The 24416-nt window shown below is 34.7% G+C and overlaps 1 protein-coding gene across 11 annotated transcripts in view; it reads left to right on the top strand.

Annotated features, from left to right (window-relative positions):
• NTRK2 (neurotrophic receptor tyrosine kinase 2) overlaps positions 1–24416 on the top strand; it is a 193589-nt gene that overhangs the window by 67557 nt on the left and 101616 nt on the right. For 7 of the 11 annotated variants that reach the window (XM_087926779.1, XM_026703862.2, XM_087926783.1 and 4 more), the window contains 2 exons: positions 1629–1732; positions 2598–2697. In XM_087926779.1, coding sequence (XP_087782905.1) covers positions 1629–1732; positions 2598–2697 — 204 coding nt within the window. The remainder of the gene's footprint in view (positions 1–1628; positions 1733–2597; positions 2698–24416) is intronic. The other 4 variants (XM_087926781.1, XM_087926786.1, XM_087926782.1 and 1 more) reach the window with 1 other exon arrangement.

The raw sequence follows: 24416 nt of genomic DNA on the forward strand, positions 1-24416 counted from the left end.
AATTGCTCACTTAGCAACATACATTTTGGGCTCAATTGTGGTCGAGGACTGCATTAAAAAAATTGAGGACTGCATTAAAAACAATGAAGAATGGCAGTTTGATGGAACATTAAAATCATAATGTGCCACAGAAACTTCATTTGCATCTTGCTTTTGAATTTATGACTTTCTTGAACCTTTAGAGGAATTGTGCTTGCTAATTAAGCCTGTCAGGATATACTCTTTGCAAGTGGCTTTAACAATGTTTGCATGTTTTCATTTTAAAATACGTATAGGTCATGGGCTGAATTTCTGACTTCTAATTTTGGAAGGCTAGGCTGAAAGCCTTTTCCTTTATAAAAGGAACTTTTCACCAGTTTCCACTCTGGTGTAGTCAGATAGGGTAATTTGCCTAATACCATCAGGAACGGATTGGCTTAAAACAATCCTAGTAAAGGCAATACTGGAAATCAATCCTTCCTTCCACTTCCTCCCTGTTAATACTTTAGGATCTTTACTACCAAATAAAAATCTCCAAAATGCAAATATTGCTCTGCAGATATAAGCCTGCAATGGCCAACACATCTATGTAGATTCAAAAACCTGAGGTCACCAGATTGCAGAAGGTTGATTTATTCTCTACACCAAAGGAAAAGCTAAGAAATGTTTTCTTTGGAAGATGTGTACAGTGCCATACTTCTCAACTGCTTGCTATCCAAGCCACATCACAGAATTACAATGAATTTTGCAGGAATCAAAACCATTTCTATCCTGCTTGGAGGATTAAATAATTAATCCTGACTTTAAACAGTTAGCATTTCTCAAAAGGTCGCATTATTCCTCCCTATATTGTTATTATTCCGACCCATCTAGCACCAGGGAGAGACCAATTTGTGAATTTTGTTTCTCTCAAGTTCTCATTTGTGCAGCCTTAATTTTTTTCATCACATTTCTGTATCAGTTATAGAAGATTAATGCAACCATTATTGAAGAGCTTTTCAAAACAATTATTCTTTTGTCCTTCCAAATTCCTACATGAATTAAATTGTTTCTGTACTGCATGGACTGTTAGCTGGAAGTTAGCTTTTTTGCTAGTCTGGACTGTTTCTGCATTATGCAATAGTTTAATTTTTATTAATAGATTTTGTTGATATTTCATCTTAAAACCTTTCCAGATTTACTACATTAAAAATATTCCCACATCTATTAAAATATTTGTATTTCACTTGAAAATAGTTCCTTTTTCAGATTTAAAGTTACACACAGAACCCATAAACAATGGGAGACCAGAAGCACCAGAGAAAGCTAGGGAATTTCAGTTGTGTCAGGCAGTCATGAATGTTTCAACAGCTTTTTTACATATATTCTAATTTTGTCTAGTATTCTGTCCCACAGTACATATGAATGTAGCTTTTCTCCTTCCCTTTAAATATCTGCACATCTTCTGTTATTTTCCGTAATCTTCATTCTGACTTTATGCACTACAGTCCTAAACAAGTCATATAGCAACATGGCAAATAAGTAGAATTGAACAGTGTGTTCCTAAATCTTTGCAAATGTTAATTGTATGTGTTTAGCCTTTTTTTTAGCAGACACACACTTTTTTTTTTACAATACTTAAAAGAATATAAATATGTTCTTTCTCTTAGAAGATTATGGAACACCAACAAATGATTTTGAAGACACTACAAATAATAGTAACCAAGTTACTTCTACGGATGTGTCAAACAAAGACAATGAAGATAGCATCACTGTAAGTATAAACATCATTTCCTGGTTTGAAATCACAGTAGACTTTCTGAGTAAGAATGTAGGCCAAGGATATTTTAGCTTGCAACAAGACATTATTTTGCATGTACCCTGGAGCTTTTAGCTGTGGTTTTATAATGCGAAGCAATTTTTTTAAGGACAAGCTGGTCAAATTTAGACATAACATTATTTACATAATTTGATTCATACATTTCAGCTGATACTAGGAAATGGTGGCTCCCAAGCCACAAGAATGCAGCTTTCATTTACACATTGAATTTGTTTTCTTTAGCATGAAAAATAAAGCATAATGCTAACTGAAAGGCTGCAGTGCACCCTGAAATAATTGAAATGACTAGAAAGTTGGCACATTATGGTTTAAAATCATGTTCACATTTCCTTCATTTAATTTTCTGCAGCATTGTGTCTTCCTCCTGAGCTCAAATTACACTCTCCAGATAACTCTGCTTTGATTTTATTAGTAAGCTCGGAGTTCTGGTACTTGTAGCCCAAGCACATTGAGAAGATGCCAAGTTAGAGAAGCTATGCAAGCACTGAAGTTCTAGTCCTGCTTTAGGCACAATAATAGCAAGATGTCTTTGGGCCAGTCACTTTCTCTCAGCCCTGGAAAGGAGGCAATGGCAAATTACTTATGAAAAATTTTGCCAAGGAAACTGTAGCGACTTGTTGAGGCAGTCTCTGATAACCAGACATGGAAGAAACCCCCCACCAATCCACTCCTACTATATGTTTAAGAATGTTGCCAATGTATTAATATTAACAGCTAATAATCTAATTAATATTTTTAGAACAATGAAACTTGGAAAAATTGTGCAGTTTGATTTATTGTTGCTTGTTTTTTTTCTTAGGTGTATGTTGTAGTGGGGATTGCTGCATTGGTGTGCACTGGCTTAGTTATTATGCTCATTATTCTCAAGTTTGGAAGACATTCTAAGTTTGGAATGAAAGGTAAGACGACTGCTTTTAATTCTTCTTTCCATATGTTTCTCTGCTGGTTGTTTTATGTAATTATTTAGACAATTACAGGTATACATTTTCGTTCTCTTATTCAAAACGGTTATTCAAATTGTTTAAATATGTAAAGGTAATAGTGCAACATTTCTATTGAATTCTGTGATTTGCACTAGATTGATGTATGGTAATTGTTTCTGATATACAGAAATTAATTTACATGCAATGCAGGTTCTACCTCACTTGATACATAGTACTATGTTTTGCAAGAAATATTACAGCTATTTTATTTTTGAAGAACTTTTCATATGAAGTCTGGGGATTTCAAACGGGACCAAGCTCCTTTACCTCAACATTTTTTCAACACCTCTCCCACTTCAATATATTTTCCTCACTGACCAACTTGTCAATGACCATGTTTCTTCTCCTTGCTAACCAGCATTGTTTTTTATCCATGGATCCTTAAGATAAGGGCATGAAGTCCTATCTTCAGTTCTAAATGACTATACAATTCTGATCTGATTACATTTCTCCAAGAAAGTAGGTATTGTTTAATTCCTAAAATAGACTGAATTGCTATCTAAGAGAGTTGTCCCACTGTAAAAAAGTGTAAGTATAGATAAAGGAAGTAGCATCTCTTTATATGCAAAGAATATACTTTGCAGAAAGAATCTGTTTTAGGTCATTCTTTCACCAGTTTTCTTATCATAATGTGCCTTTTTGCCTTGATGTAAAGTAAGTTTTAGATAAAAAAGAAAAACATTTTTGTTCTCAAGGCTGCAATGAAAGTCAAACTACCCCGATATTCCTGTGGTGATAAAATCAGCTGAAAAACCACATTGTTGTTCATGCAAGTTCTTTACTTAAAATGGTTGTACCCAGAACAGAGCAGCAGTTCCTGCATGATAGATGGTCCAGTGAAAATTGGCTTTAATTCGTGGACCAGAGAAGAAATTACTGAGGAAAGGGGGTGCAAAGAAGCTGCAGACACCACATCTAAAGTCAAGATCTTAGCGTAGGTCAGTGGATCTTAAACTGGGTATATTCTGGGGATAATTTGCAATTGCTAATTGCTGGTTTTTAAGTCAAGGATCCAATTTGAGACTACCATTGCTAGGATGCTTGTGAAAATAACAAGAATTTATTTTTTTCCTGCGGTAATGACATTATTCAAGCCCAGAAAAAAGATATTTGCCTGAAACAGTTTAAGAACCACTGTTCTAAGTAATTCTTTCAGGAATCTGTAAGGATATATGTAGTAAAACTATATTTGTGATTGTTGAAGTTAACAACATAATGTTACATCTGGAAAGATTTACAGTATTTCATCCATCGAGAAGATGTGAGCTAATTGTTAAAGGTTAAATATTCTAAAGGTTAAATATTGCAGAGCATAGAATCCTATTCCTTTTTCACTTTTCTTCATGGCTGATTCCTTTCCCTTCAATGCTTCAGAGTCATTTCACAACATGTCAGTTTTTAGCTCATTGTGGTTACTTTGAATAAATAAGAAGAGAAATAGAACTTTGAGTGGATGTTTCAGAAGACAGACTCTTGGGTATCATCATGTCAACTGACCACATTCTAATTCTGTGTCTTTTGTAAATGTTCCTTGACTCTCTGTCTCTATCTCTTCCCCATCCCACTCACACACACACATATTTATATATATTTATGTACACTTATATACATATTCTTAGAACTTTATATTAGAAAAACAGATGGAAATGGGTGAATGAATTGTATCTTTTTCTTAATAAAAATAATGATTATGCATTTTCATGTATACTGCATTCATTCTAGAGGTGGTATTCAGCAGGTTCTGACCAGTTCTGGAGAACTGGTAGCGGAAATTTTGAGTAGTTTGGAGAACCCGCAAATATCACCTATGACTGGAGATTTTACAGTATCCTTCTCCTTCCCTGTCCACCAAGCCACACCTACAGAACCAGTGGTAAACTTTTTTGATTCATTCCCACATTTCCAGAAAGCAAGGTTATAATTAAGCCTTTGCTATTGTTCCAGAAGAGTTTGGAATATGTGAGAACACATTAAAAGAGGCTCTTTTCAGATCCTTAAAGCATCACTATCTTTTCTCCTGGCTTGAATGGCTGTTTGTGACGTTGCTTTGGAGCAGTTTTCAGAACAGCCACATGATAATAGAAGAAGTCACAGCAGCTTTACCATTATGAAAAGAGGTGCTTGGTATGTGCTCTCCCTTATTCCAAAGTACCTTTTACCAAGGAATTGAACAGCTCGAATTATAAAATCACATTTAAATCACAAATAGTTTTTAAGGGTTTTTTTCTGATTAGAATACAAAGGAAAAATATCCCTACACCTTAATATAAACTCTCTTTCTTTAGATGAAAGATTTTTGTACGTCATGAGTCACTTTTTTTGTCTAATTCTACGAGTCAGAGGTACAATGCAGAGGTGATAATAGTTACGTAGAAGGAAAAGATTTTTAAAGAAGTTTCCCAGATTTTCTATTATAGGTTTCTGAATTAGTTTTAAAAAATTACTGAAAATAAAATTTCTCCCTCTCTCCCCTCCCTCTCTCTCAGCTTAGAAAGGTTTTAATCTATGCTTATAATTTTAAAGTTTTTTTAAAAAAATGTGTTATCTATTAGAAGTACACAATATGCATTAATATATGATGATGATGGAGAGTCAAGTTAACAAAAGTGTAGAGTTGAGGGTTACTTTATAAGAGAGACAAGTTATCTAGTTTGGGAATATTTATTTCTTCTTCAGGGTGTAAAACCTATTTAAAATAAACTTTGTAGAAAATAGAAGGGAGACATTTGGGATAGCGGCTTAGGCAACCAGGACACTTTAGTCCTTTGGGCCTGAAGCTGGCTGGGGCATCTTGGGCCAGTCACTCTCTTTCAGCCCTAGGAAGGGAGCAATGGCAAAGTACTCCTGAAATCTTGCCAAGTAAACTGCAGACTAGTCTAGGCATTCACTGAGAATCAGCATTGAATTGGAGGCAGCCCATGCCCCAATTGTAGAAAATGCTGTAAAATATCCTGGATCAGATGGAGAGCTATATTTGTATTCTAATCAGTGTGAATGTACTTCCCTTTTGGATCACCTTTTTGAATGCATGAAGATTGGAAAGAGTCCTTCATATGTATAGGTAAATGCTTAAACACAGCTCATGTAATTAAGCTTGTTGCCTAACAAAGATTTAATAGGTTTACTCTTGGATAAATGTGCGTTGGAGTGTGACAGGAATTTGAATGTACAGAGTTTTTATGTGCAATGATTGTTTTCTTTACTTCTGCAAATAATATAGATCCATCCTTCATTTCTTATTATGCATAGAAGTGAAATGTCTGTTGTTACTAATGGAGCATATCTTGCAGCTAGCAGAGTTTCTGCTATACTTCACACATATATTTGTAGGTTGCAGTATTCTGTACTTTCTAGACAGCAGGAAAGTAAATCTGGTAAAATTCCTGGGCCTGCTTTCTCCCTCCCCCTTCCTCCCGTTCTACCCCTTATTTACCTTCTACAGCTAGTAGTTTCATATTACTGTAGGAAGGCAGGAATTGAACACCATGTATAGTAATACTGAGTGCTGTCAATTCCAATACACTGTCCTTGGAGCAGAGGTTAAATGAATATGGACAGCCTCTGTTTATTAGAATAATGATGATGTACCAGTGAGTTAGCCATAATGCTTTTTTTTTTACTGAATGGTAGACAAAATGTTAAGTCTTTTACCCAATTACTTTCAGTGCCATGCTGGATTCATAGTGTCTTACATTCCATAATAATCCCATAACACGGTAAAAGGTTCTGTCCCTCTATAAAAACAAGTTTCACATGTGCTATCATTCCATTGAATAACATTGCTTTGTGGGCATCTTACATATTTCCTTACTAATATAGATCTCCAATGTCCTATCTCAGATGTGTGCACATTCACACACTAAAGTCATGTTCATTTGCAAAGGCTTCAAATGCTCTCTAGCCTTATTCTACTTCATGTAACTATAAGTAGTGGCAGGCAAGACATGTGTGCAGTTGCATGCACAGTTTTGAACAGTCCCATCTCTAAAAACTTGTTTGTAAGGAAGTTTTCAATATCTAAGTCTGAAGCAATGGGCAAAAGCATTTTAGATACATGGCCCAAAGATCTCAGTATGATGGGTAGGTTGTCAGCTGGTCCAGATTCAAAGGAACAATTTCTATATACTAAGACTTCAGGGTGCAAAGAGGCAGATTTTCCAGTTGTTGTTCCCAACAAGAGTTTGTTTGCTAAGAGTGGCTCTAAATTAGCACACACACACACATCCTCCCATACACACACCTGGTGCATATGATCACTGCTAGGAATGCCCTTGCCTTGGTCTTCCTTCTGCCTTTCACTCAAACTTTAGTGCTGGGAGGTGTTCCTGGATCAAGCCCCACATCCTAACGTTTCTAGCTGCTTCAAATGCTCTCTAGCTTTGCTTCCATCTGAATGTCCTCTGAAGTGACCCATCTCAGAGTAAGAGCTGGCCCTGATACCCAAGAAACGGTCCAGTTTTTTCAAGAAACTTTAGCTCAAGTTCTTCCGCTTCCTTTTATAAAGACATATTTTTATAATAAACAAAAAGACCCAAGCAATTTAATCTTAAACTTAAATGGCTCATAGCATTTTGATTTAATACAGTTACAAATTGCCCATAATAGACATAATACTATCCCTGGGGGAAACCTTTATTCAGCCATTATTGCTGACATGGATGTAAATGGTTTTCATATACAAAAAAAAGTAAGTGATTTCAGAGTTGTTATACTGAACAGTACAATCCAGATTTTTTTTAAAAAAAATCTTAAATAAAGATGGTCTGAGTTAAGAAAGGCATGCATATACATATTTTGGAAGAATTCTAAGAGAACTTGTGTTTTATTTTTTCAAAGGTAACTTAAGTTCAGAGTAACTAGCTGTAATTCATTAATGATTCAGAATGGTTGGTTTCCAATTTCACTCTTCCCAATCACTAGACAAATTTCTGTGCCAAGATCACTGTTTTCACCTTTTCTTCCTTTTCTGAAAATTCCACTTTCTGCTCCAGTCCATCTTTGCCAACATTTTGGAACCATTTGATTATGGAACAAAAATGAAGAGGATTTTTTATTTTGAGTAAAAAACCAATAGAGCTGTTTGTATAATAATAATAATCAGTACAATTTATGTATGGAAATTTTCTCTTTTCTGCCTGGGGTGAGAAAAAACTTACCTTAAATCAGCATTCAGAGAATAGATAATTGAGATTTGAGCCAGATGCAATTAGCCAGTCTGTCATAAATTGATAGAAAAAAATTTAAGCTTGGCAGCTAGTTGGTAAGAGGAACTGGAATTAACTTTGAATTTTTGCTAAATGAAATTGTATGTCTGTTAGCTACATATTATCTGTTTTCAGATGAAAGACATTTTGCATAATGTCATTTGAGCAGCTTTGAAAGTTTTCAATAAAAATAATAATGTTAAACTTGGGCTGCTTGCACATATGATGCAGAAATTTGATTTTGGTGATTGTGACAGACAAATTATAACAAGGAATATAATTATATTTTTATTTTAAAATTTGTGCTGTAGCAAAATCAGCTTGTTTTTCCTGTAGCATCCACCAATCTTCTCATATGGGAAATTTGTTGCAGCAGCAACATAATTGATTCAGAAGAAAGAAGTCAAATACATTAACAATGTATGATTAATGCATTTAAGTGTAAAACCTGACTTTTGGAAACATAAAAGAACTAGAGTGTTTGGCTGCAATGAAAGCTACCATACATTTTTTTTTCAAGTTTATTAAGAAGTTATTGAAGCAGCTTCTTCAGAGTTTTTACATGTCCATGATAGCAGTAGGACTTATGTCCCTCTCCATAGTGTTTTCCACAATTTCTGAGCGGTTTACAAATGTTAGCATATTGCCCCCAACAGTCTGGGTCCTCATTTTACCAGCCTCAGAAGGATGGAAGGCTGAGTCAACTTTGAGTCAGTTAAGATCAAACTCCTGCAGTGAGCAGTGAGTTAGTCTGCAATTCTGCATTCTAACTGCTGCATCACCAAGTATCATACAGTTTCTGTTTGTGTTTCTCCAAAACTATTCTCTTTCGTAGTTCTTATGTATGATCTCAGGCTTTTTGCTTGTCTTAGTACCAAATTTTTCTGTTTCAAAATCTCATTTGTATTCTTTTTAAAAATCTATAACCAGTACCTGTGCTATCAAGGGCTTTATAACTAGCATTAGAATGGTAAAGTTCTTGGTGCTCTTTAAACTTGGGTGTTTGCTTGCAAAATTTCATTACTCAATTAGTTCCCATAATCCACGCGAATGTGAGATTTGCTGCTTATATATGTATGTGTGTGTTTGTGTGTCGTGTGTGTGTCTGTGTGTGTGTGTAGACAGGCAGGCAGACAGAGGTGCGGTTAGAAAAGAGGAACCACCATGTTGCTGTATGTTCCTCTCTAGTTCTATCACCCTTCTGATCTGCTTTCCACCCTTACATTCCTGCTGCAGGATAAATTGTCTTTAAACACATTTTTTTCATCTTCTTTATCTTCCCAGACTTGTTCACTCCCACTCCCCACCCCTACCCTCAGTTCTGTTCATGCTTACTTATTGGAAATCTCATACTTTTCGCCAAGTTATATCCAGGTACTTAAAAGGCGTTGTGGCAGTGTGAAGTAAAGTAAAAACCCAACTTGCCCATCCAAGACGAAATTCTTTGGAGTCTCCCCTTTTGTCTCTCCTGCCTGCTTATAGGCCTGGTCTAAATGCCAGCCCCCCCCCCCTTCCCCAGCCCAATAGGGCCAGGTAGAATGAATGCCCATGTAGTTGGGTCTTGATTAGGCCTGGGAATAATGCTGGCTGCTGAGAGTGGCAGGGCTGGAGTGGAGGCTAACCTGACAGTAAAATGCTGAAAATCTTTTCTACTAAAGGAGTCAGAATTACGTTTACACAGAGCATTCCCAAAGCAGCTGACTTAATAAAATGTATCGGAACCAATTTAAAGAAAAAAAAAACACACATCAGTTGAATTTTTTTTTACCCAAGCATACTCTAAACTTATATGTAAAAAAGCCTGTCTTAACATGCTACCCAAGTGACACTTTGAAGATGTCATGAAATTTCAGAGATGCAATTGCTGGACTTAAAACTTAAAACTATTGCATAAAGCGGGGCAGGTTTCAATTTGTCCTGAGCAGTTTTTGTTTCTCCTGATTTCTTTCCAAGCTTAAATCATTATTTTTATCCCATCCAATCTCCCCAGCTGTGGCGTAATTAGAATATGTGCTCATGGTCTTTTTATTCTACCCTTTTCCTTTTCTCCATAACAGCATAGTTACACAGTTGGGTGTTCCTTCTGTACAGATAGGAACATCTTTTTATTAGCACACTGTCCTTACTTGCAGGAGAAATATTCAGAGATCCCTGTCATTAAAAGCGCCTCTTACTCCAGAAAAATAGAAAACAGGGAGAGACAAAAGAGATGTTGTTGAACATTTGACCTGATTTACCCACCTACTTCTGAGCCCCATGGGGTGGAAGCTGGCCAATTTAAATAGAAATTCTAAATCATCCCTCTGGTATAGAATGACAAACATAAACATTGATTTTCTGTTTAAATGCAAGACTAAAAACAGAAAAAAAGTTGTGTATGCAGATGTAGAATCAAATCTGTTTGTGTGCCAAGGGGCTGTGTACTTGTGTTCCTCAAGCAGAAATTTCTAAACAAACTTTCACTATGTGGCAATGTGCTTGGAAAATGAGGCGATTTTCAAAAGTTGGTTAGGATATGGCACAGGAACAAAAAGACTTATTAAAATTGATTAAGGCCTTCTGCCTTTGAGGTGAGTTGAATCTGAGAAGGGCTGAAATGGAAAGAAAGAAGCATGATAATTTGGTATTTGTGGTACACATGCACTTTTAATCAATATTTAATATTTGATCAACATTCTTTCTTGTTTTTTTTAATCAGTTCTTAGTTGACAGAGCAAACTAGTCATGGAATTAATTCTGTGCATGCAATCAACATTCATGATTTTTGTGAACATCATAACTACTGAGCCAATTTAGTGATCTAGTGGTTGAAGAATCAGGCTAAAAAGCAAGAGACCATGAGTTCAGGTCCCACTTTAGCCATGAAAGCCGTCTGAGTCAGATGGCTTGAGCCAATCACTCTCTCTCAGCCCAACTTACCTCATGGGGTTGTTATCGTGGCGAAAATAGGAGGAGATAAGGAGTATTAGATATATTTTGCCTTCTTGAATTATTTACAAAAACAATAAAGGCAGGATATAAATAAATAATAAATATTTAAACTTGGTGTTATGAGAAGGTAATTTGTTTAATTCCCTAATAAGCAACTTGGACGTTAGCCTATGTATTTCAAATGTAGCCTTCAAAACCAACTTCCTCTAAAAAGTAAATGTCAGCTTCTGACAGCTAATTTTGATTCATGGTGGGGGGTGGGGTAACCCTACTTATCACTTTATTGTTCAGCTTCTCAAGGACTGCTATCCATCAAATATGCATACTATTACATAGTTTAAGAACTAATTTGCATCATACCTAAATTGGGAGTCACGTGCCACTACATTCTTTCATATTGCTACGAACACAAAGAAAGCCAGTCTACAACATTTATTTATTGACATGCGTAATTCTATTTTATGTATGTCACATACTTTAATTCCATTGTATATATTTTCCATCTTTTCCCTGGAAATATATTTTAATATTCTAATTTTATGCAGACTATCTGTTTATATGTTTCTAAGATCAAAAATCTTATTTAGCTTTTTTCTATTCAGTTCAGATTCTTTAAATTCTAAGCTTTCTTTCATTCATGATTGAAGGCAGCAGACTCACCTGGCACTTTCCAGCTTGTCATTCTGAAGGTCTCTGATAACTTAAAATTAATTATTGGGTAAATTCCACAAGTGATTAGAAAGTAAGGTTTGCAAACTTAGTGTCCTTTTAAAAGGCTTAGTATCCCCTGTGGCTGCAAGCAAGATGGCTAATCCTACTGACCCAGGTACTCAGACCAATGAAAATCACTGTCCCATGGTCTCCTTTCAAGGAGCAGCTGTCTGAAGCACATCTCAGTGAAAGATAAAAATTAATACAGATGAATGCAAAGCAAGGAAGAAAAAAGAAAATGAAAGATATAAAAAGGAAGCTATAAGTACAAGAAAGGAAAAAAGTAAAATAAAGAAAAAATAGAAAAAGAAGTGATTTCCATTCTTGTTTACAGCAGTTATAAGCACAATTTTAACTGTACCCTTTTTTCTAAAATTACTACATAACTTTCTTCTTTCTATAATCCATCCTAAGTAATTGTCAATTTCTTAAATCATAAATAAGTTCATGTTTTCTTTTATACAAAAAGTCCGTAAAGAGTTTCCAGTCAGATATTTTCTTTTCTGTAATCAAAGAAGTAAATTTGGCCAGCTCAGAAAATGCCATCATCTTCACCAATCACTCTGTAATTGTGGGTATTGCCACATCTTTCCGTCTTTAGGCATACAATAATCCTGCTGCAGTTATAATATAAAAAATCAAGTCCCGTGACTAGAAGGGAGATTTTTTTTGGAAATGTACATAAATATAGCTTTAACTCTATTCACTCTATATTTATTTACTTTGCAGATTTATTGAACAACACAATAGGAATTCAGTATGCAGTTAAAACCATAAAATCCCAAACAAATAAACATGTATAAGGAATACCAGGGTAACTGCATCAGTAATTCCTTTTTATGTTAACTATATTCTTTCATATATATCAGCATGCAAGAGTGTTGAGAAAGATTTTTAAGTGTCCAGCAGTATGATACTATTGAAGAATAATAGGTTGCATCTATTACTCTAACTATATGTTTGCAGAAGTTCAAGGAAAGCTGAAAAGGAGCCAGGACTGCAGTTTACTTCATCCACTAAAGGATATGTGATCTTGCTCAATGATTCGCTTAACCTCCCTGTGCATTGATTAAACATTTGCAAAAAAGCAGGCTAGTCATTAGGAATTGTCTAAAGTTACTCAGCAAAGGCTCCATATTAAATTTACACCTGTTATTTAGGCCTGACTATCCGTGTGAGATAAGCGAATAATCCAGAGTTTTTAAAATATTCTCTCCCCCCTGTTCTTTCCTGTCATTCCTAAGTTTAGTGGAGGCTAGCAACCAGCTATAAAAAGAAAGTGCCAACTTAAGAATTTGCCTCTGGTATCTAGATGAGCTCTGTGATTACAAAATACATGCAGTTAAGAAAAAAAAGTGCTTTTAAAAACAACTGTGATAATTTTAGAAATACTGTCAGAAATTAAAAAAACATTTTCAAATGGCTGAAATATTTTAATATTATTAAGCAGTTACTGAGAAATAAAATTTGAATGTATGTTATGAACCATATAAAATAGTAGAGTTTGAGTATTTTCATTGTAAGTTATTGACATATTAGCTCCAACTGTGGTTCTTCATAAAATTCTGTATAAAAGATTTTCCAAGTTATCTATTGTCATGGTGTATTTTGCTGATGACACAGAATGTTAATACGTTCTTGCCTAGAAAATGGTTTTCAGAAACAAGTAAACATGCTTTTTCCCCAAGTAAATTAAAGAAGTAAAATCATGTACAAATTAGAAAGTAACACTAAGCAACACTACTGCCTAAAATTATCTCATAGTTCCAAATAGCAAATGAAGAGTCAGTTGCTTGTTTTTGCCCAGTTCTGAACAATTGGATACATTTTCTTTCTGGGAGGAATATCGCTGCATTTCTTTCTTCTCCAGTTCTCTCCCTCTTTTCCTTCTTTTAATTTGTAGCAATTAAAACAAACCTCTCAATAAATCATTACTCATGTAATGGTCAAATGTGAAAGCAAAGTTTATATTTATATTTTTAAATAGTTCTAGTGGAAATCAGCATTGAATAATATATACACACACAAGTACAGATAACACATACTTGGAATTAGCCTCGTGTGGTCTCCCCTAACTTTATTTATTTGAGATGAAATCCATTACAACATTCATTGTATTTCTAACAAGAATGGTGGTATTCTAAAATACCTCAAAGGTATCTGGCTGAGGATGCTACTTTTTACAGTGGGGAAAAAAAACACTTTTTGCTTCAGGGTGACTCATTGTTTTGTTGTTTAGTTTCCCACTAGATGATAAACTTCCCTATACAGGATTAATTAATCAATGAGTTTACACTGACTTCTTTAGATCTTCAAAGTGCTACCAAAGTGCTGCTATACTACAGTGTGCTGAAGCATATCTATTCATACCTGGGCAAGATATAAATAGTTTGCTGAGAAGGTTAACAGTGCCAGTAATATTATTTCACTGTGGAGTATTAACATAGAATGAATGTGGTATTCAGAAGCAGCTGACATTGCAACAAGTATTACCCTATAAAATTAATATTTTTAATATCCTAAAGCCTATTCCTTGAAACAGCTGACTACAGAATCCTGGCAGTCGTAATTTATTGCACTTGCTTTAAGATTATAATTTCTGTGTGTGATTTAGCCAAATCCCTTTTATTCTATCTGTTTTTCTTGGCTTTTTGTGGCATGTAATAGTGAATGTTTCAATAAAAAGGAATTTAGACAAGCCCTATTAGAAACATGAAATCACATCTAGTAAGCTTGTTTGGTTTGCACATAATCTGTTACCTACAGTGAAGCAGAAAATAATCTGGCTGCCTCAGGTATTTAATTAGCAATCAGATGGAATTCAAATGAGGTAATTGCTCTTTATCACATTATACATGCCAATTTTTTTATTGATACACATAGTGTGATAAATGGGAAGACAAACAACAAACAGACTCTGTGACAACTTCAGTTGAGAGAAATTTTCTACACGGAATCTTTCTGTGTTAGAAATCGCAAAAGTACTGCAAAAATATACATGTTTATAAGTTGTTAAAGAACTTTGGCAGCTAAAATGCTGAGGAGAAAACTGATGCTAGTTTAAAGCTCTGAGATCAGAATGGTACTCTGCTATTACAACGGCAGAACAAATATTGCCTTACATATTTTGTACTGGAATTTTTCAGTGGAAAAATAGAACAAGAAAGTTAATAATGGTTTTTTAAGATTTTTTTTATCCTGCCTTTATTATTTTTATAATATACCTAATTCCTAATGCTCTTTCCTCCTCTTGTTTTCCCCAAAACAGCAATCCTGTGAGGTAGTTGGGCTAAGAGAGAATGAGAAAGCCCAAAGTCACCCAGTCCGGCTTTCATGCCTAAGGCAGGACTAGAACTCCCAGTCTCCTGTTTCTTGGCTGGTGCCTTAACCACTAAATCAATTGGCTGTCAGGTTTGTCATGTTGCCCAAAAGGAAGAATTGTGGCCCACAAAAAAACACAAAGATTTGCACAAAAATTGCATATGGAATGCAACTTTGTAAATATGTCTGCACAATTAGAAAGGTTAAGTGTAATGTAAGTGGAAAGGTTAAGTATAATGTGTAAGTAGAAATAAAATAAATGCCATGGTGAAAAAGCCTTGGATTAGATAGTCTGTGATTCCTGCTCGGTTTACTTCTTGATGCTCCTTTTCAAAAGGGTTCCTGCTCTCCATATGGTTCTTTATTCTAGATATGAATTGGACAAATATCCTTTAAATGGGATGGCTTCAAATAGGGGTTTAGCCACTGTGAACTGAAGCAGGATGTCTCATAAACTTAAAGAATATATGGGAATCCAGTTAGACAGGAACTTTTTTTGTAAACAGTGTTCTTACATTTCCTCAGGACAAATGGGTTTCATTTATCTTACTAAAAACTTTAAGTGAATGGTTTCTTCTAATACATGGGGATGTTCTGCCCAAGTTTCATAATACTTGAGCTTTTCTACATAATAATTGTTTACATTCTAGTACCAACATAAAATCCACTCCTTTCTTTACCAATGTACTGAGCATGTAAGCAAATTGGGGCTGCTTTTGCTTAAATGTAGCAGATTCAGTTGTGCATGTTATTTTATTTGTAAAGTAAACCATACATGTAAGTCCTATTACATTTTATTAAATTACATGTGCATTTTTTAATTTGTGTTTTTGACATATGGTATATAAATGCATTTCAGGTTTATTTGATTTTTAATAATTTGTGTTTTGATCTTTGTGTTAATTTTTGTTAATCATTATAGGCATTATTTCTCATGTGTTTGTTTTGTTTCTTTTAGGTTCTGTTTTGTTTCATAAGATTCCACTGGATGAATAAATGAAATAAAGAAAAAAGAGGGTTTTTTTGAACTTCTGTGCTGCACATTAGGCAGTTTATTGTATTGTCAATTGCTACACTCCTTGGACCTGTCTGGTAGAGTTGGGTTATATTTGAAGGACCTGGAAGTATGCAAAATTTTGGCAGCTTCACCACAAATTCAGCCCTAGGCAGCTATAAAAATCAACAAAGCAGAAACATGAACAATTATGTTATATTAACAATTATCTTCTTCACAAAGCAACATTTCAACACATTTTGCCAGTTTGATTTTATTATTTGAATTTAGCTACAAAGAGAATTAATTTCATAGCTATTTATTAAATGTGAACTGCAAATATTTTGAGTACTAAAAGGAGTAAATAAAAAATATTTTATATTATTCTGCAGAATGTTAATTTTTAGCCCTTAGAATAAATCATTGATCTTAGTAGAGTAATTGCTTATTTAAACTTGTCCTTCGGTGAGTTGGCAGGCCCTAAATGTGTATTAAAAATAGTTCTGCACAGCTTCTCCATGTCAGTGGTATATATGGTGTAAAATGGAGTATGCATGGAGTAGTGGTATAGAGTATGGAGTAGGAGTAGTATGGAGGAGATCATCTGAAGAGAATGTAAGCAGTAAAAATATCTATAAATTTAATTAATGTGTATCTTAGTATTGTTTGACTATGTGCATTGACATGTTCTAAAACTGATTTCTTTCCATGTTAAACATCTATGTTAGCAAAGAAACCTTATAAAAGCAAGTACTAATGTTAATTTGGTCTCTTCCATTACATCTCCATTAAATTTACTGAATTGCTATCCTTCAATGTATATAGTTCAGATAATCTTAGCACACACGATGTTCTGTAATCCAACAGAAAGTGTTACAATTGCTCCCCTAATATCCCCTAATATCTGCTATATTATTTGGAGCTCTAATCAAGCCTTCTTAATTTTCTCCCCCTTCATATTTATCATAATTTCTTAAGTATGGTAGGAAAGAAAATAGCTATGTAATATTGAGATAATCTTAAATTCTGTTATTCTTGAAAGTGAAACATTTATCATGCTACCCTTGTAAAAGTTATGAAAAAGGTAGTTTCTACTACTGTAACCCAAGAAGTTTGATTATCTTTAAGGAAGAAAAGATGTTTACATTTCTTGTTTCCATTTTAATTCTATTACATGCACCTTTGGAGCATCTTGATACAAATGAAATGAAATTTTCTACTAAGAGTTCCTCTTGTTTCACCCCTCCTCCAGTTTTTATATTTCCAAATTGGCTTGTTTAGTTTCTCTCAGAAAAAGAATCTATCAATATTAACAGCTACCTAATTTTAAAAATGTTATTATTAAATAATAGAATGGCTGACAGAGCTAATGATACTTTTAACTGATTTCAGCCTTGTCCAAGATCCAGATTGTAGTTCATGGGTGTCAAACTTGTGGCGTCACGTTGCAGTCATGTGATGTTTCACAATGTTTTTTTCCCTTTGCAGGGCTGGAGTGGGCATGGCTCGAGGGTGATGCATCTAGCCCATGGGCTGCCAGTTTGACACTCCAGTCTGACACTGAACTACAGTGTAGTTCATCTGAGTAGAATCAATAGTTGAAGACTAAACCCCAGTTTAGATTTCCCAACTTCTAGTCAGTCACAAAATTTAATTCTCCCAAGGTAAACAAGGTTCCAGATGAACATTTAGCTGCATAATACATTTATTTCTCCTGTAATCTTTCAATACTTTATTCTTATAATATTTTGAAGCTCAACTTTATAGCCTCAAGTCTGGTTTTTGGATAAGTCTACATGTACTGACAGAATATTTTGGATCTATGTAATTGAGGCATTTGTTTTAATAAAATATAATTTTTTTTGAACCATAAATTTATATATGCTGAGTACATTTTTGGATGCTTTTGTATACCAAATGTATACAAAGTTTGCCACCAAATATATTGTTTTCATTGTAATTTTTCACAGAGTTTTATTTGTTACTTTTGTTTTGGCAACAACCAAGCCATCTTAAATAATGCACGAGGCTAGCATTGTTAGTTAATTTCCTTTCCAATAGAGGAACAAATACATCTGATTCAAACCAGATCTTTGAGCTGAAAATTGCACTATTTATTTCATTGATAAATGAATGAATAATAAATTATTCTTGTCTATCACTAGAGAGGTTTTAATCTGCCCAAACAATATTGCTTTACAAATATCATGGTTAATTATAAAATTAATGATCCTTATAAACTATAGTGACAGTCATACTAAGAAATCAGCCAGAATCCATTAAGTTTGTTAGACACTTGAGTGCTCAGCATTCAAAGTTAAAATGGCCTTTTCTACTTTACTATGCAATAAAAAATGCTAATGGATTATTTAAAAATTGTTTTGTACTTTTTATGCATTTATAAAGCTTTGCCCCTAGTGTTTACATTGGATTTTATAGCCAACATTGTCATTTAGAAGAACAAGGGTTGGTTTACTTACACACACACACACACACACACACACACACACACACACACACACACTGGGGGTGAGGGCAGGGAATTATGCTGTGATTTATGATGAAATCAGTTGAACTGAGCCTCATGGGAATCCTTATGCCCAGATGCTTCCACTGGGACAAGCAACAAAGTGCATTGCTAACCCATTTTTAATGCTATAACATCATCTTGTTTAAAAAGTAAAATAATTCCTTCCACAAATAATTTCATATAGTCAACTGCTTTGCATCCTTTGTCATTTAACTATTTGGAAAGTTGTGCTGACATGGCACAGAACTATTAAGAAAAGTGAAATCCTTTGATCTAGTTATGATGGCATACTTAATTACAGATTGTGCTATTTTTCTGTAATACAATTAATATAAAAGCTCATCGTTTGAAAGGAAATTTTATTTGCTGACACTTGACCAAATTCAAGTGCAATTTTGATTTCCCAAGCTATATAACTAATGATTGTTCAGCTAACACGGGCTTTGAATCAATTTTAGTGTTGGGGTGTTGATATAATAATTTTCCTTTTTACAAACAAAATAATGATACTTTAGAAAATTGAGAATTTAAAATTATGATCATTTTATTTTTAATAGAATTCAAGTCCATATAAATTTTGCAAATTTTATGTAATCTATTTTTGCAAAAGGAGAACAACCCAAATGCTCATAAATGTCATTTTCAATATGAGAAAATATATTTATAACTATATCCCTAAAAATAATTTTTCTAATTTAAATTTTTAATAGATTGACAAAACTTAGACATGTGTCACTGATTTCATCATTGCTATGGATAAGTATTTCCACCTGTTCATTGGAAGACATTGCAAATAATTCCTATACCTTGGAAGTCCTGTAAGGAAATTATGTAAATAGCTGATATCCATGAGCAAATTTTTGCTGCATTTTGGTAGGATTTTATTTTGGTAGAAAATAAAAAGAGCTTGTTGTGCATTCATATACTAGTAAGGTCAATAGGATTTATCCTATGTTTTACTCGTCCTTTTATTAAGAAAGATTCAAATGCCATGGTTCATGACCAATAATTGTTTACAGCCTAATTAAAGCATAACACAAGTTCAATATAATTATTATCAATTATGATCATTGTTCACATCCAATTTTCTATTTGTGTTGGGATAATAAGCACTGCTGTAATCCATTAATCATCTATAGAATTTTAAATACTCTTATCATACTCAGTTTTAAAGTTTTTTTTTCTATCTCTTGTATATAATTGACAATCACTTATTTTATTTCAAAATATACTCTTGATAATAAGAGCAGATTGTACTTACTGAATTTTCTAATTTTCTAAACTTATTTTTAACAGAGTAATAAAGTTTTATAATTTGTTACTGTTGTATCTTGAATTTTTATAAATATGTCCATTTAGTCTTGCAAAGTTTCACTGAAAATACAATGTATGGACATGGGATTCTTTCATTTCATTTTGTTCTTCTGAATTCACTCTATATTTAAGTAAGATTTATAGTTTATTTCTGTGATATGGAGTCAGTTTCTTTTGTTTATTCATTTTGTTTACATATATATCTAAGAGATTTTCATTTCTTCAGAGAATTTAGGTTTCAGGACCTGTTAAGACAAGTAAGTACCACATTTATTTAACAGTGGCTAACAACCAAAAGAAAAAGAAAAAAAAACCCTTAGAGGCAATGATCAATTACAGTGTAACGGGTATATAAAATCTAAAAATCTAAATCCTGTGTCAGGAAAAAACATAAATTAAAATACAATAAAACAATATAAAACATAAGGTAAAATGGAAACGGAATAAAAATAGAAATACAATAAAAGAGTGAGTAGAGTTTGTAATGTCATCACTCCAAGATACCTTATCCTTTTTATGGAAATCCCACATAAAAGATGTACCCTTTGTTAAAAAATAGTAGAATTATGTCTGCTTATAAATTGACAGAGAAAGGATAAGGTTCTCTTAGTGTCACTGTATCTCCCATTGAATACTGCCATGGGTAAGGCATTGAAGCAAAGAAAAGATTGTATAGTGTCCTGAGCAAACAGGTTTGAATAAGTAATCTGTAGGCATAAATATTCTCCAAACCCAAGTTGATTGTAATATTTGGATCTATCTGCTTTGTAATGTCCAACCGTCTTCCATGGATTTTGGCTTTAACTTTCTCTGAATGAAGGGGCAGCATAGAGTAGGCAGAAGGGCCCCAGTAACTGAAGTCAGCTAAGATTTTTTCTTTCCACCTTGATGAAAAGAAATGAAGGAAAATTAATAGGGTCAGTGGGCCATTGGAAAAGAATTATCCATGTTTGTTCATTTAATAATCAGGAACCAGGGTCCTCATATGTAGAACAAATGGGGAAAATCAAATTTGTATTTATCAACTAAAGAAAATAGAACATTAGCTCATTAAGGAATAGTTATGATAAAGCATTATTACATACACACAATAGTTAAGATAATATTTAATGAGATTTTGGGCCAGTCACTCTCACCCTGCAGTCTCTGGATTAGGTGATCAGCTGATTAGTCAATTCCTGTGATGTCCCGGGACGTGGTACAAAGGCAACACAGTCACATAAGTAAGAAAAGTCCCTTTAATACTCCAACTTTGCCCCCAATGTCCAGTTACCTTCGGCTGGAGAAAAAACTCTCCCAAGAACAGTCTTTAAATGAAGGAAATTCAGTCCGAAAACAAAGTACATATAAACTGTAAATAAAAATCCACACAAACCATGCTGCAGCAATTAACTGGACAGACTTCAAATACCAACAAAGCACACACAGTTGGGAAGACGTCAGGAACCCAGATAAGCCTCAACCATAAAAGATAACTCACGATTTGCTTCCCACAAGTTGCTGTGTGCAAACTCCTTTTTTAAACACTGTGTTACCAGCTGCAGCTAATGAAGGGAATCAGGGCCCTTTCCTCCCCTATAAGCCACACAACTCACATTGCTTCCTTCTCTGTTCCTCCCTGCAGAATGAAGAGGGAGGTGGGCCTGGATCTTCCTCTGAATTCCCTCTGCCTTGCTCTACTTTTCCCCTGCTCTGCCCAGCCGGACTTTGCCCTTTGTCCACAGCCACTGGAGCCACACTCCCACTCCTTGTCACCTGCTCGGCCTCCCCCTCGGAATCAGATTCCAACGGGCGTGACAATTCCTATTGCAGCCAATGGATTCGCAGCCAATGGATCAATACTTGGCTGATCTGAAAAAAGTGGATCTGGCACTTTCAGGAAAACTGCTTTAAACAATATCAATAGCACATAGACTTATACACAGCTTCATAGTGCTTTATAACCCTCTATAAGCACTTTTTACAGAGTTAGCATATTGCCCCCAACAATCTGGGTCCTCATTTTATTGAGCTTGGAAGGTTAGAAGGCTGAGTCAATCCTGAGCCGCTCAGAATAGAATTCCTGGAGTGAGCAGTGAGTTAGCCTACATACTGCATTCTAACTACTGCAACCGCACAGCTCAAGAATAGAAGAAAAAGAGTTAACTAGTTATAAATAAAACATTATTAGTATCCACACACTCTCGATCTCTCTTTGAAGGTATTTATACTTCCCTATTTCTTCTAGTTGTTTCTCTTTGACCCGTCTCTCCAGCTACTGCAATGTGTCGTAGCTGTTTCTGATGATGATAACATTAGAAATATACAGTCAAAATATACAATATATACAAATATATTTTGTAAATATATTTACAAATATTTGTATACAAAATACACAAATAATACAGTCAAAAATGATTCAGTATGTTCTCCCATCTCATTTTCTTGGATCTGAAAACCAGGACTACAAGACGACATGCTAAGGAGAATCGTTTAACTCTCAGGGGACTCTTAGAACTGAGCTGGAATGTATCTCAGAGGCACCTTATTTAAATATATCCTGCAACATTCCTTTAAATCAGCCCTGTACAGTATATAGCTTAGTGGATTGTCAGTTTTGCTTTCACCCGCATTATGTCATTTGTGGCCTGTTGACTTCACTCCGCATTTTCAGATTCTTACTCTTTTTAAAAAATGGATCTTTCTCATAGAACTGTGGAACAGCTGCCCCCCTCAACAATAGTCTGAGGAATTGTGCTGCTTTCTCTTCAGAAGAAAACATAAAGAAAAGCTCTAAAACGTTTCTAGGGGATTGGCTGAATGTCAATGGGTTATTATGTCCAATAGCAGTTTCTGAATTTTCTGAAAGAACGGGGAGAGCAATTTACAAGCGTTAAAGCAATGTTGTTGTTTTATATCTGCAATTTTTACTATCATGTTTTTTTTTTTACCCCATGGATCTGAATACTACAGTTCAAGCAATTAGACAGATGTAGATTTTATATCCTAAGTTACTTTTCATTTATAGAATGGGAATGTGCATATTTTCACTCAGAGACAACAGGGGAGCACTTTCAGCCTAACTTGACCAATGGAAAAAAATGTTAGCTCCTCTTTACATCTTTAGTATCCAAGTGGTCTATAATAAACATTTACTTATGACAGGGTTCTGCTGCAAGAACTAGAATTTTATGTACTGCTATCGATGTCTCCAACCAATTTGAAATAAAGCTTTTTACCGTGATTCCTAGGACCTCAACAGAGGTGGTATTCAGCAGGTTCTGACCAGTTCTGGAGAACCGGTAGCGGACATTTTGAGTAGTTCGGAGAACTGGCCAATACCACCTCTGACTGGAGATTTTATAGTATCCTTCCCTGCCATGGCCACCAAGCCCACAGAACTGGTAATAAAAAATTTGAATCCCACCACTGGACCTCACCCTGTTAATTAAAGGTGAACAGCTCCTGCTTCGTACCTTTAGTGCTATACCATTATCTCCTTTGGTTGTAAGGAGGTAATGTGTAGGAGGAATAGGGGCATAGAATAGGGGCATAGTAGTTGTTCAATCATGCTAGTTTAGTTTGTGCTTTTGTTCAGTTTCCTGCCCTTGAAGAATGAAATCAGCTGACTTGCTTTATATATTAGCTCCTTATTGCTCGTTAAGGGGGGCATTCTCCATAGTCATTGTGTTTCTTACTTTGCTTTAGACTTTGTCCTTCTGTCCATAGGGAAGTCTAGAGGGCACTAACAACATATAAACAATTAAAATTGCTAGAACATCAAAAATAAACTGTTAGTGCCGCAAAAATTCAGATAGAAGAAGACGGTCTTTAATGGATTTTTTGAAAGGATAAAAAGTGTGGCTGTTTTCCTGAACATTTTTTCCTCAAGATATTGAAGCTCTACATTGGCCAGCAATGAGAGAATGGAAATTTTAAAAATTCATTGGAAAATCTAATATGTGAGAGATTATGTCAGAGAGATTAACTTCTTTTAGCTTTGATTTGGTTTAGGCTGAGAAGGATTGTTTTAATGCTTACTCTAGCACTGCAAATTTTCTAGTATTGACTTTGATATTCCACAATATTTTTCAGCAAAAATATATGTTTGATGAAAAAATATTTTTTTATTCTAATTGTGTCTATCTACATTCCTGAAAAGCTTTCAAAGCACCAGTATATATAAAGTGGGCAAAACCAAAATGAACAGGATTAAAGTGAGGCACAGGCATAGAGATAGTCCTGACATAAAAACATTTGGGACCAAAATTTCTGAAATTAAACAGCACAGCTATAAAACACAATGTCACATGACCATACCACTGAGTAATAATAACAGTTCTGGCACTTCTGGTTGCTGTTGTTGAATAAATCTTGTACTGTTGTTAAGCATAGCATCACGGGGTTACCATTTTTGACTTCCTGTTGGCTTCCCCATTGACTTTGCCTGTTCAAAGCTGGCAGTTAAGGTTGCAAATGACAATCATGTGATTGCAGGATTCTGTGATGTTGTCACTGCAATCTGGTTGCTGAACACCTGGATTGCAATTGTGACTGTTGAAGGTACTGTGATTGTTTTAAGCATGAGAACCAGTCCTAGATGCCACTTGTTCAGCACCATCATAAATCTAAACTATCGCTGAACAACTGG

This window comes from Pseudonaja textilis, chromosome 2 (assembly GCF_049901715.1).
Source record: "Pseudonaja textilis isolate UNSWEBS1 chromosome 2, rPseTex1.2, whole genome shotgun sequence".
NCBI lineage: Eukaryota > Metazoa > Chordata > Lepidosauria > Squamata > Elapidae > Pseudonaja > Pseudonaja textilis.